The sequence below is a fragment of the Amblyraja radiata genome, chromosome 21 (genome assembly GCF_010909765.2).
Source record: "Amblyraja radiata isolate CabotCenter1 chromosome 21, sAmbRad1.1.pri, whole genome shotgun sequence".
Lineage (NCBI taxonomy): Eukaryota > Metazoa > Chordata > Chondrichthyes > Rajiformes > Rajidae > Amblyraja > Amblyraja radiata.
The window spans coordinates 17,309,842-17,323,399 of record NC_045976.1 but is presented as its reverse complement, the minus strand read 5'-3'; the positions used below and the strand labels follow the sequence as shown (position 1 = coordinate 17,323,399).

General features: G+C 41.5%; 1 protein-coding gene across 1 annotated transcript in view; it reads right to left on the bottom strand.

The window, feature by feature from the left end:
* Positions 1-13,558, bottom strand: part of LOC116984979 (mucin-2-like) — a 221,466-nt gene that overhangs the window by 183,006 nt on the left and 24,902 nt on the right. The window contains exons 15-23 of the mRNA XM_033039340.1: positions 11,356-11,602; positions 11,215-11,270; positions 11,017-11,102; positions 10,575-10,726; positions 7,750-7,888; positions 5,482-5,600; positions 5,180-5,351; positions 4,587-4,826; positions 4,348-4,504 (exon numbers count right to left, since the gene is read on the bottom strand). Coding sequence (XP_032895231.1) covers positions 4,348-4,504; positions 4,587-4,826; positions 5,180-5,351; positions 5,482-5,600; positions 7,750-7,888; positions 10,575-10,726; positions 11,017-11,102; positions 11,215-11,270; positions 11,356-11,602 — 1,368 coding nt within the window. The remainder of the gene's footprint in view (positions 1-4,347; positions 4,505-4,586; positions 4,827-5,179; positions 5,352-5,481; positions 5,601-7,749; positions 7,889-10,574; positions 10,727-11,016; positions 11,103-11,214; positions 11,271-11,355; positions 11,603-13,558) is intronic.

The window sequence follows — 13,558 nt, the reverse complement described above, 5'->3', positions numbered from 1 at the left end:
TGCCAGCAGGATGTGCTGGCATTAATGTGTACCACACAATTTGAGATCAACAATCTACGGAGGGAAACATAAGACCTGCCCTCAATCCCAAATTTGCTGGCTTGTGTAAAGCCCCAGCTGCGGAGACGGACGCGCTGCTATTTGGGAAAGATTTCAATAAAAACTGAAGGAGATGCAGGAAGCATCAAAAACCTTCGGCCTAATGAGGGCAGGCCCCGGGACGAGCAAACCAAGACCTCCGATACCCAAGTGGCAGCACCCCACGGCATCCACCAGTCGACGTCCGCAATATGGGACTGGTGAACGCTTGGGGTCCGCACATTATCCCCAAAGATCTTTCAGATCAGGGCCCGCAGCGGACCCTCTGGAAAATGCGCCTCCCCCCAACATCGCCAGCACGTCAGAACAAAATCTTCAGGAAAATGAAGAAACAGAATCGCCAATAACCATGGAGGTAGGTGGGTCTGGTCGCTACCAGCATATAGAGAATAAGGGTGCTTTATTAACAAGGGGGAGATTACACTTGTTTAAAGAAGCATGGGGTATGGTCACGAGTGACAAGTATATACTCAACAACATTACAGGATATAAAATACAATTCATGTCAGAAAAAACGCCGCCAGTTCAACAATGGCCCCAAAGGGTATTTCTCCCTCCGTCAAAGAGAAACGTGAGGGACAAGCTGAACTGGTGAGACTTATCACAAAGGGGGTCATCGAAAAGACCAAACATGAACCTTTGGAAATTGTATCGAATATATTCACTAAAACCAAAAAAGATGGTGTCTGTCGCATCATCATTGACTTAACATCACTAAACAAATTTGTTAAGTATATACATTTCAAAATGGAGACATATGTTACTGCCAAACAACTGAATTCCAAAGGACACTTCATGGCAAGCATTTATCTTAAAGATGCTTACTATCTAGTACCCATATACAAGGATCATCGCAGATACCTAAAATTTATCTGGATGGTACAAAGCATTGCCCTATGGGCGAACTTCAGCCCAAGATTATTCACCAAAATATTGAACCCAGCCATGGCAATACTAAGAAAACAAAAACATATTGTCATGGCATATCTGGAGGATATTCTCATAGTAGGTAAAACGATGGAATTGGCTGTGGCAGCAGTATCAGCTACAAAACAGCTCCTCGAAACTCTGGGGTTCGTCCTACATCCAGATAAATCTAAGTTGAAGCCATCCACTATCATGGACTACCTGGGCTTCACAATTAACTCAGTCCATATGACTGTTACCTTGCCAAAGGCAAAAATGGTTGAATTAGCACAATCATGCAACAAATTAATGGTCAACGAACGACCAACTATTCGACAAGTAGCAAGAGTAATTGGGGAAATGGTAGCAGCATTTCCGGCTACACAATTCAGACCTTTGCACTATCAAAAAATTTACAGAGAGCAAAGGTACGGGCAATAAAACGACATACAGGTCACTATGATCGTGTCATGAACTTACCCACTGAAGCAATATCAGAGCTACAGTGGTGGGCAGAAAACGTTTGGCATAGTTTCAGCCCTATCTTTATCACTAACCCTACTTTAGTTATTCAAACAGATGCCAGTGCTCAAGGCTGGGGAGCGACTAACTCCATATCCAGCACAAGTGGTAGATGGACTAAACTAGAGTCATCATTACTACTTACACTGGGCATTAACTATCTAGAGATGTTGGGCGCCTTTTATGGTTTAAAAGCATATGTATCTAATATGCAGCACTTGCATGTTCGGTTACAAATTGATAAATACTACGGTGATGGCTTATATTAACCATATGGGTGGCATAAAATCATTATCATGCGACAAATTGGTCAACATGATTTGGCAATGGTATGTCAAAAGACATATTTGGCTATCAGCTACTTACCTACCAGGTAAGCTAAACACCCATGCCATGAGAAAATTAAACGTCTGGGTTGCAAGTTTGAACAGACCTTACCTGGAACTGGGATTGTCCAAACAAACCATCACCACCATGTCGGCATCCCTTCGAACATCCACCAAGAGGCAGTACTTAACCAGCATCAAAAAAGGGAGAAGTACTGCCAGGAAACATGGACAACATACGCAACAGCTACAGCCACCAACATACTGGAGTTCCTGGCCATCTACACCACGATGTAGGGATCAGCTACAGTGCCATCAACACAGCGCAGTGCTCTTTCTGCTTATCTCAAACCAGCGGCAGGACAACAGGCGATGGGATCCCATCCACTGGTGGTAAAACTGATGAAGGGCATTTACAATATCAAGCCCTAAGCCCAGGTATACCCATATTTGGGATATCAGTGTGGTCCTGACATATCTCAGGGAATGGCCACCAGCCAGATCCCCCGGCCTCGAGCAAGCTACACTAAAGACGCTTAGGTTGATGGCACTTGTATCCGCTCAGAGGGTCCAGTCACTACACCTATGGCGACTGGACAACATGATCACAGCTCCAGACCAGATCTGTCGTTATCCAGCGACTGGTCAAACAGAGCAGACCAGGAACACCTAATCCAGTCGTGGCTTACCCACCAGAACCACGGTTATGTGCCATGACCTACCTACTATCCTACATAGACACAACCAGAATATTCGAGGGAGATGAAAAGCCTTGTGGGTCAGTCACAAAAACCTTATGGTGGGCTACGATTGCGAGATGGCTCAAGCAGGTGCTAGAAACTGCTGGGATAAACACTAACATGTACAAATTTTATTCCACCAGGGCAGCATCCATGTCGACGGCTAAAGAATGGACATGCCTATACACCACATCCTGGCTACAGCAGGATGGTGGGAAGGGAAAAGACCGTTCAGAAATTTTATAATAAGCCGTTGGCAAAACCTGGTTTATTTGCAGTAAAGATTTACGAACTGCAAATATTTAATTTAAGCCCAGGGGAGCAACTTAATTCTTTGTTGTTATTGTTTAAAAAATACCATTGTGTTTTTCTACAAATAGACTCATTGGTTCATTACGATAACGCTTCCTCCCTCAAGAACTTCGGCAGTGAGTGAAATGAAACTGTTACACGGTTTGAAATCACAGAGCTTTGAAATCTTCACGTAGTCACTCACGTGACTCCGAAGTAAAATAGTAAGATTAAACGAGAACTTACCAGTTTGAAGTTTGATCTGTATTTTATGAGGAGTTACGATGAGGGATTACGTGCCCTCCGCTCCCACCCTCATTATATGGATCAAACTAATAAATTGATGTCTCCTTATCTTTACTATGTTTACTTCAAAATAACTGTGTCTATCTGTGATTCCACACCGCTGCTTGGAAGTATGCCGCGCCTGTGCACTGAGCGGGTTCTTCACGTAATCCCTCATCGTAACTCCTCATAAAATACAGATCAAACTTCAAACTGGTAAGTTCTCGTTTAATCTTACTATTTTAGGTAACTTAAAATCCACCCCACCTCTCCCTTCCTCCTCCACAACTCACCCTTCTTATCCCCCCTCCCTCACCTCATGCTCCTCTGGCCTCACACCTATTTTTCACCTCTTTCTCACATTCCACCTACATTCCTTCCTTTAAGTTCACAATTTGCAACTCTTCATTCCTTTTATCGCATACCTTCTGTCTTTTGACCTCTGCCTTTCGTCCAAACTACCATCTGCCTATCAACTGCCCCTCCGTCGACCAAGTCAACCTAATGGGCCTGTCCCACTTACGTGACTTTTTCAGCGACTGCCGGCACCCGTCATAGATCGTTACAGGTCGCCAAAAATTTTCAATATGTTGAAAATCCAGCGGCGACCAGAACAAGGTATGACTCTTTGGCCGACTACTCACGACCATACAGGCTTCACCCCGCGACATGTCGCCAGGGTGTTGCCTGTATGGTCGTGAGTGGTCTTCTCAGTCGCCCAAAGAGTCGTAGCATTTTTATGATCGCCGCTGAATTTTCAACAAGTTGAAAATTTTCATAGACCTGCAACGACCAATGACGGGTGCCGGAAGTCGCCGAAAAAGTTGCGTAAGTGGGACATGCCCATTATGCCAAGCTTGGTCCTGTCCAAGCTTGGTCCTGTCAACCCTCTCTTCCCACACCCCCACCCCACTCCACAATCTGTCTAAAGAAGGGTCGTGGCCCTAAACATCCTATATCCATGTTCTCCAGAGATGCTGCCTGACCCGCTGATTCACTCCTGCACTTTGTGTCTTTTTTATGTTCACCAGCATCAGCAGCTCCTGGTTTCTGAATTCTGTTTACTTTATTTGTGATAGCTTGCAGCACACATCTGAGCAACACATCCATTATCTTATGAAAGATTAGAAAATAATCATGACAAGTGCTCTTCAGTTATTAGTGATGGAAACACTTACGGCACAAATCTGGGGTTCTCCAATCAATACAAACTTCAGCTTTATTGCAAGCTTCTGCATACACAGCTACAGAGGTACAGAAACCCATGTATTTCCCTTCTAAATCACAGGCGCAGGCTCCTTGGACGCATGTTTCATAGTATGGGATTGGTTCAACCTGATAAAATATTTAAATTACATGTTATAAACAAAAATGAACTTAGAATGAACTATAAGATTTAAGATTATTAAACAATTACCTTTTTATGGCAAGCTTTAAACACGTTATGTTTAATTATGCTGCACTTCCTCTGAGCCCATGATAGACAGTATGGGTTTGCATCGCAAGCAGATGTTTGATTAACTACATGTGAATAAGAAGATGATAATGTCCAGCTGTTTCCAAATTCCAAGATGTCAGTGACCAAAGAGTTCCCTTTGGTTGTAAGGTCATCTGCAATGTCACCATTGTAATTTCCACACAGACCACTTATTTTATTCTGAAAGGAAAACACACATTGATTTAATATAGCTTAGTACAATCATCTTGATTGTTAACACAGTCACAAAAGAGATCCAATGTCAACTGAGTATCAATTCCCCACATCCATTGATGTTTGTACCATGTCTAAGCCATATTATGGCTTGGGCTTTATGCTGATAAATAGAGCACCACTCGTGTGGCTTTCCAGTTTTGCAGGAAGTACACATGGGTACAGGAAGCAGGAGGTTTGGGGAACTGTCATGTTGAGTTGGCTGCCAAAGTAGGTTTGGAAGAAGAATTAATGTTCTTTTATAACATTAACAAGTAAGATTGATCGAGAAAGCATAACCTACTGGTCTATGCACATACCTTCCATTTAGTGTCCAATGTAATTGAAACTCTTGTGCGTTTGTCCCAAATCACAGTGATCCCTTTGGTAAACTGAAGGATTAAGTAGAGCCCAACTGTGTGAAGTGAATAGAAGTCATCTTTGCACTGCATTTGACCAGACGACATCTTGACTCTCTCCACTCTTCCCTCACTTAGTTTGAACAAGTTACCCTGAAGAAATTCCATTGAGTTGTTATTTATATAATATAAACTGATCAAAAGTCATGTGACAGAAATAAAGACAAATCATATAACACAAAGCCAGATTAATAATCCCAGACTGAAGAATGCATACCTCAAGTAAAATTTTGATATTTCTTGAACATATTACTCCTTTTTCACAACATGGGACACCCTCTATCAATATTTGGAAGGTATTATTTTCCTGCTCGTATTTGTCCTGAAGACAAAAGTGAAATGCAAAGGAATTCAGGTCAGGCATATTAGCATTATTCAATAATGAATCTAATTCCATAATAGCTCGAGTTATAAGATAGTAACATTATCAAAACATTCTAACATTTACAATGCATGGAAAATTACAGTGAAAAAAAAATAAAGACCAAATATCACCACTCAATCAACCCATCCTTGCCACTAACGTAAAAATAAATTAAATGACTTGGGGAACCTGAATTTGAAAACTGAAAACGAAAATAAAGAAAAAACACAGATGTTTACAATCTGAAATAAAAGCGTAAAATTATGGATACACTCAGCAGACCAGGGAGCTCCTGTGTGAATCAAAACAGAACTAATTTAATCCAAATTGGGAAAATGGGATAAAGTTGCAAAGAATGTTACATGACCTTAATAGGTAGACAAAAATGCTGCAGAAACTCAACGGGTGAGGCAGCATCTATGGAGCGAAGGAAATAGGCAACTTACGGCTCGAGACCTTTCTTCAGACCCTAAACGTTGCCTCGACCCAAAACGTTGCCTATTTCCTTCACTCCATAGATGCTGCCTCACCCGCTGAGTTTCTCCAGCAATTTTGTCTACCTTCAATTTTCCAGCATCTGCAGTTACTTCCTATACATGATCTTAATGATCAGTACAGACAAACTGGGTGAAATGGCCCAGTTCTTTATCTGCTGACTTTGAAATTGTGTCCGACTCCATCACAGCGGCAAGTCATATTCAATGCATAGCTTTGCTGTCCTTTACCCTTTTAATAAAATACTGGGCTTGTGTGTGTACCCAGAAGTCTCAGGAGATTTTTCATCATCACTCCAGATGTTCTTTCTCAGTTTTGATCAGGCATTGGCTAGGATTTCCGAAGAGTTGGAGAGGAAGTAAAAAAAATTCGAGAAGGTTTTAAGAGAGCCTGGAAGGATTTTCCTCTGTTCCCCTCATCATTTTTTTGTATCATGCTGGGCTCAGTGTAGATTGTCTGCTTCAGGATTCTGCTGTTGGACATGCAGACAATGTGGTTGAACCATTGGAACTGCCTGAGTGTATTTAGAGCTTGATACTGGAAATGTATAGGAAGGAACTGCAGATGTTAGTTTACACCGAAGATAGACACAAAATGCTGGATGGACACAAAACTCAGCGTCTCTGGAGATAAGGAATAGGTAATGTTTTGGTTCGAGACGTGTAGCGAGTCTGGGTTAAAATGTGCCCGTACAGCTGGAGATCAAGAGGAATCACAGGGTGGGTGCAACAAGAGAAGGTGTTGCAGAATGTAATGAGTCTGGGTTAAACTGTGGCCATAGAGCCTGTACAGAGTCTGGATTAAAACGTGGTCATAGAGCCTATAGTTCTGAAGAAGCTCTGGGAGCCTGTAGTGTAGGTATGAAGAAGTGTCTCAACCCAAAACATCACTTATTCCTTTTCTCCAGAGATGCTGCCTGTCCTGCTGAGATGCTCCAGCATTTTGTGTCTATCTTTGATAGTGGAGATGTTGTCCCAGGCAAAAACACTAACAGTGGTCTGCATATTCTGTCATTGGATTTGGAGTAGTTTGCAGAAGCAGCACAATGGGCCTTTGCTGTCTTGATAGCTGTGTACTGAATAGGTAGATTAATCACAAAAATTACTGTTAGACATAACACATATGCAAATGTTACTTGCAAGTTTTGTGTGTGCAATGTACGATGGAGAAAGATCCCTGGGCAGGGTTTGCTGTTGTTGCTTATTTATGGGGTATTGATACCCATTGAAAAATAAATTGTGGACCACGACCTTGAAAACAAGTCCTTATAAAAGGAAGCATCCTTGTTTGAAAATTGTAAGGGGGGGAAAAGTTACCACCATTATTTCTGGGAAGTTCATTACAAAAAATGTTACCAATTTTAGTCTCTGTACATTAATAAACTAATTTATTATGTTTTATTAAGGTGAGACTTTGTATATTTTAATGGTATTGTGAGGAAGGCATTGAGCAAAAGCACCTTGTGTTCCATCTATAAATGTTTGTTACAGAGCAATACTTGTTAATTGTGTGAGCAGATGCAATGTATGATTCCATGTTCAGCAGAAGCTCTTTCTTTCTCCTCTTCCAATGGCCAAAGACAACACTTCATATGTATTATCATTTAACTTACCTCAATTAGAACATATTCACTGTTGCCATCAAATGAGTATCTTTTTCCATCAAAGGTTATAGTGTGGCCATCTCCATACACAAGGCACTCCTTCACACATGTTTTTTTGGTACAGGTCCAGTATCCAGCCAGGCAGGTGCTGTATTATAAAGAGCAGTTGTGTACACAGTTCTAAAACATGCTAAATACAAAGGGTGGGAGAACAGACTTCTGGTTGTAAGGAATTCCTACCCAAGGGAGCGAAACATAAGATAGCAGGAAAAACAAAACCTAAGAAAGTGCAGTGGTGCAGCAGTAGAGTTGCTGCTTCACAGTGCCAGTAGCCCGGGTTTGATCCTGACTATGGGTGCTGTCTGTATGGAGTTTCTATGTTTTCTCTGTGATTGCGTTGGTTTTCTCCAGATGTTCCAGTTTCCTCCCACATTCCAAAGATGTGCAGGTTTGTAGGATAATTGGCTTCTATACATTATCCCCAGTGAGTAGGATAGTGCTGGTGTACGGGTGATCTGGGCGGCATGGACTTGGTGGGCCAAAGGGCCTGTTTCCATGCAGTATCTCTAAACTAAACTAATGAACTTCAGGATATCTCTTTTTTTCTACCGATACTGTATGGCCGACTGAGTGCTTCCATAAGGGCCTGTCCCACTTTCACGACCTAATTCACAACCTTTTTTACTCGTAGACATTTTTCATCATGCTAGAAAAAACACCCCGACCTACTTGATGCCACGAGTTACCTACGACTAGCATCACATAGAAACATAGAAACATAGAAAATAGGTGCAGGAGTAGGCCATTCGGCCCTTCGAGCCTGCACTGCCATTCAATATGGTCATGGCTGATCATCCAACTCAGTATCCTGTACCTGCCTTCTCTCCATACCCCCCTGATCCCTTTAGCCACGAGGGCCACATCTAACTCCCCGGCCTGCTACGGCCTGCTACGGCCTACCTACGACCTCCTACGGCCTCCTACGATCTCGTGACGACCATGCTGTGAGTATGAGTCAAGGGCAAACTCGGCAGAAGTCGTGAATTAGGTTGTGAAAGTGGGACAGACCCTATAGTTTTCTATTTTAATTTTTAGGGGAAATATTTTTTACTGAAGGTGGATAAAATAAGCAATGTCAAGGTGCATAATGGAGAGTTTTTTAAGGGAAGGATAGGCCGGGACATGAGGAAAAATGGAACAGAAAGATATGGTGTTATTTTAGGTGAAAAAAGATGGAAGAAATTTAATGTGGGGCAGAAACACACACAGTTAGATTGATGGACCACTTTCTATGACTAGAGCAGCATGGTGGCGTAGCAGTAGTGCTACTGTCTTACAGCGCCAGAGACCCAGGTTCAATCCTGACAACGGGTACTAGTATGTACAGAGTTTGTCGGTTCTCTCCATCACCTGCATGGGTTTTCTCCAAGATCTTCAGTTTCCACCCACACTCCAAATGCATACAAGGTTGTAGGTTGATTGGCTTGGTATAAATGTAAAAAATTGTCCCTAGTGTGTGTAGGGTAGGGATAAAATGCAGGGGTAGCTGTCGGCACAGACTGGGTGGGCTGAAGGGCCTGTTCCGCTCTGTATCACTAAACTAAACATTCTAGGTGGCTCTATTATACATTTATCGGGAGAAAATGTTATTACAAATTAAGTTTAATTTAGATACGCAGCATGGAAACAGGCCCATTCGGCCCACCAATTCCACACCAATTATCGTTCATCCCTTCTCATTGGTTCTATGTTATCCCACTTTTTCATCCACTCCCTACTGACTAATGGGAATTTTACAGAGGCCAATTAACCTGCAAACCCATGAATCTTTGGGATGTGGGAGGAAAATAGAGCATCTGAAAGAAACCCGCACAGTCATTGAAAGAACGGCCAAAATTTTCACAGACAGCATCCGAATACAGGATTGAACCGGGTCTCTGGCGCTGTAAGGTAGCAGCTCTGCTAGCTACTGGCACGCTTATGGGCCTGTCCCACTTAGGCGACTTTGTAGGCGAGTGCAGGGGACATGTTCGCCACATGTTCGCTGGTGGTCTCTGGTGAGTCTCCTTCATGGTCGCGAGGAGTTCCCACATTCTGGGAACTAGTCACGGCCTCCTTATGGTCGCCGCAAATTTTTCAACATGGTCGCCATGGAGATAATCGATAATCCTGTAGTCATAGGTACAGTTGTAGTGGGGTCGCCATGTAGTTGTAGGTAGTCGTAAGTAGTTTTAGTTAATCGCCTTTGCTGACTGGTCATTTTCATCGGCTCATTGGGGGAAAAACACGTAAGCAGGAGTTTTCAGAACCAAAGATAGCCGACCGGTTATGTTAAATGTCCGCCGAACTTCACAGCTGTGAATCCCTGTCTTATCAAAAGTTGTCTGGCTTCTTAAAAGTCTCCACTCCTTCTCCCCGTTTCTCCCCCCTTCTCCCCCTTTTTAAAGGACTTACAGTACACTGTGCTAGCCATCTTAATTACAGTGCCAACCTTCCTGTTCATCGCAGTGTGTGTCTGTATCACCTTGGCTTTGAATTGTGTGAATTTCAGACAGCGCTCCCCCCGCTTGCCCTGGTCCCCACCTTTGCGATGTGTTTGTGTGTGTGTGTGTATGTGTTCCACTCTGACAGTTGCCGTTCCAGTTCACGGTTTTCAGGCGACTGTCGGCCACTTGACAGTCGCCGGCAGTCCGCTAAAAAATCGCCTAAGTGGGATAGGCCCATAAGTTAAGCTCTACCAGCTGCATCATTGTGCTGTCCCTATTGAAATAAAAAATCACATTAATGAAATAAGAACTTCATATTTTGGTAAGTGTCCGGTGATAAAATCTCACCAGTTATTGCAGTCTATTTTGATTGTACTCCCATTCTCATGACTTTCATCTGCAAATGAACAAGGACACTGTTCTGGAGGGATGCATCTTCCTTTCTCACCTTCCACAAGACCGTTGACACAGACACAACCAGGAATGCATGGTCTGTCAGACTATTATTAAGGAAAGAAATATTGTTTTATATTCATCAAGAAATTAACAAAATGGATTTGAATACCAATTTGTTCTGCACATAATTATGCCATAAAATATCATGCAACAAAAAGAACTCCGAATGTTCTATATTATACGTGCTCCATTCCAATATGTAGGCGTGGGATAGATTGTGATGATGATTTAAAAAATACAGTAATAGATAACATCGTTATTGTTATAACAAAAATTCAGAGTAAGTTAATGTCCAAATAAGCATTAAAAATTTTTATCAGTAACTATTACTTACACAAGACTCATTCATGTTTCTGCATGTTTTTGCACACAAATTGTCAGAATTCCGGCAGTCGAGATATACTTTCTTATTTGGACATCCTAAAAAAAAATTAAGTCTTAAATATTAATTTGGAGATGAACAGTAATATGAATTGAAAGCCCAATGTCTAGTAATGTTGACTGCACTGAAAGAATAGAAGCAACTGCTCACCTGGCCTGGTGGTTGTAGGGACTGTTAAACAGTAAAGCTGTCCATTTTCACATTTGCTGAATAAAAAAATAGCGTGTTTGATTTTTACAGATCTTTAAATTACTTAATTAATATCAACAGAATATAATAAAGAATATTTACCAGGTTTTTCCATTCAACGTTCGATCCTGTCCTGTTTTGATAATTTCTCTACCAATATAGCAATGGCAGGATGATTTATCAACGCAAGCACCATCTTTGTCCATGTATGTTCCCTCAGGACAACCACAACCAAAAACAGGAACATCCTTAACTTCGCAGGTATAATCATAATTTGATAGTGATCTACAGGTACGGTTACAAGTTTTCATGTCATTCTCAAAGACCTGAGTCTTGCTACATGTTTTATCTAGAAAAGGGAAAAAACAACACCTTCATTAGTGTTGCTTATTGTAATGAAACACATAACCCCAATACATTTATTTTCAATCAACATGCTTTTGGTTGGCAAGACGTACATCTGGAGTTCAATAAAATAAATAAATAAACAATATGATCATTTTATTTTCTGTCGTTGAGCTTTGTTTCAGATTATCCATGTTCCATAGGAATACATTTTCCTGAGTGTACATTATATGCATACTAAGTATCTCCGTTCGCAACAAAGATGAACGTTGATTAAAAATGATACAACCAAGTTACTTGTGTCTCTCTGAAGGGCTTAAATAACTTACCATTTTAGCTTAATATGTGCTTTCAGATGCGTAACCTGTATGATCCAAAGCCTGGAATTTATTAGTTTAAATTTAAACAATGAAATAAACAAAATGAGAAATACAGGTCTCGAGGACCAGAGGACATAGGTTTAAGGTGAAGGGCAAAAACATTAATAGGAATTAAGGGGTAACCTTTACACATAAAGGGTGGTGGGTGTATGGAAAAAGCTGCCAGAGGAAGTAGTTGAGGCTGGGACTATCCCAACTTTTAAGAAGCAGTTCGGCAGGTACATGTATAGGACAAGATTGGAAGGATATGGACCAAACGCCGGCAGATGGGACTAGTAAAGCTGGGACATGTTGGCCAGTGCGGGCAGGTTGGGTCAAAGGGCCTGTTTCCACACTGTATCACTCTAAGACATACAAAAGCTTACCAATAATGGTTGGCCTGGGAGCATTAATGTCAGAATAGGATGTGAGAGAAACCTCTGCATGGCTGCTGGATTTGCTTTGTATTTCCATTCATTCTTTTTAAAAGTCTTAGTTATCAAATCTAAGAGACTGTGTGGACATGTGAAGGTTTACTCAGCAGTTATCTGATCTTTCCCAGTGCACTTTTTCCAAAGAGGAGGAATTTGAATTTATATAGCATCTGTTATACTTTTAAATCTCCCATTGTACTATGCAGTTAATAAATAACTTTTGAAACGTCATTATTACTACAATGTTGGAAAACAAATTTTCACTTTCTATTCAGCAAGCACCGTCAACTCAAACAGAAACAGGACAAACGTTTAGTAAAGAAAGATAAAATGCTGGAGTAACTCAGTGGGTCAGTCAGATGGATCAGTTTGAAGAAAAGTCCTGACCCAAAGCATCACCTATTCATGTTCTTCAGCAATGCTGCCTAACCTGTTGATTTGTGTCTTTCCTTGTTTCCACATAAAAACATTAAGTGCATCTGTTTTAGTGATATTGATTGAGAGATGAAAATAGGCCAAGACAAGGGGGAGAATTCCCTTGTTATTCTTGAAATAGTGCTCTAATGGCATGAAAACAAGTCGTGGCTTGCTGGTCGGGGATAAATGTTGGACATAAAATGACTAAGAACTCAAAAAGAGCAGAAAATATGATATGATGTATTGGATCTCTGAATGTGGATATGGGATAGGGGGTTGGGTTGGAATGGAATGCAGTGGTGAGCCTTACGTTAGGTCTATTTGCTACACAAATTGCAATGGTATTGGTTTACTTGCATCTACATGATCATTTTGCAAGTATATCATTGTGTTATCAAGTGGGCACCTCCCTTGTTGAGTTAGGCCCACGACACCTCGGGGAGGCTCAACAATTAATTCTGGCACCCCAGAACCACCCCCCTCAATATCTGCTCTCACCTCCTTTGCTACCCATATCTACTAAATAAAGGAGACATTTAATGTAGAAGTCAGTAAGAATCATTGGAGAATATGCGTGATAATTGATCTTTGCTCAATGGAATTGAGCAATAGGAGTTCCCATTTCCTAACCTCCTAGTGATTTGGGCATGTGAAGGATACCAAAGTACAGCCAAAGAGGAGGAGACATGGTGCAGTGGAATGTATAGGAATATCCCAGGAGTTACTTTCGAAGAAAATATTTGTTTCTGC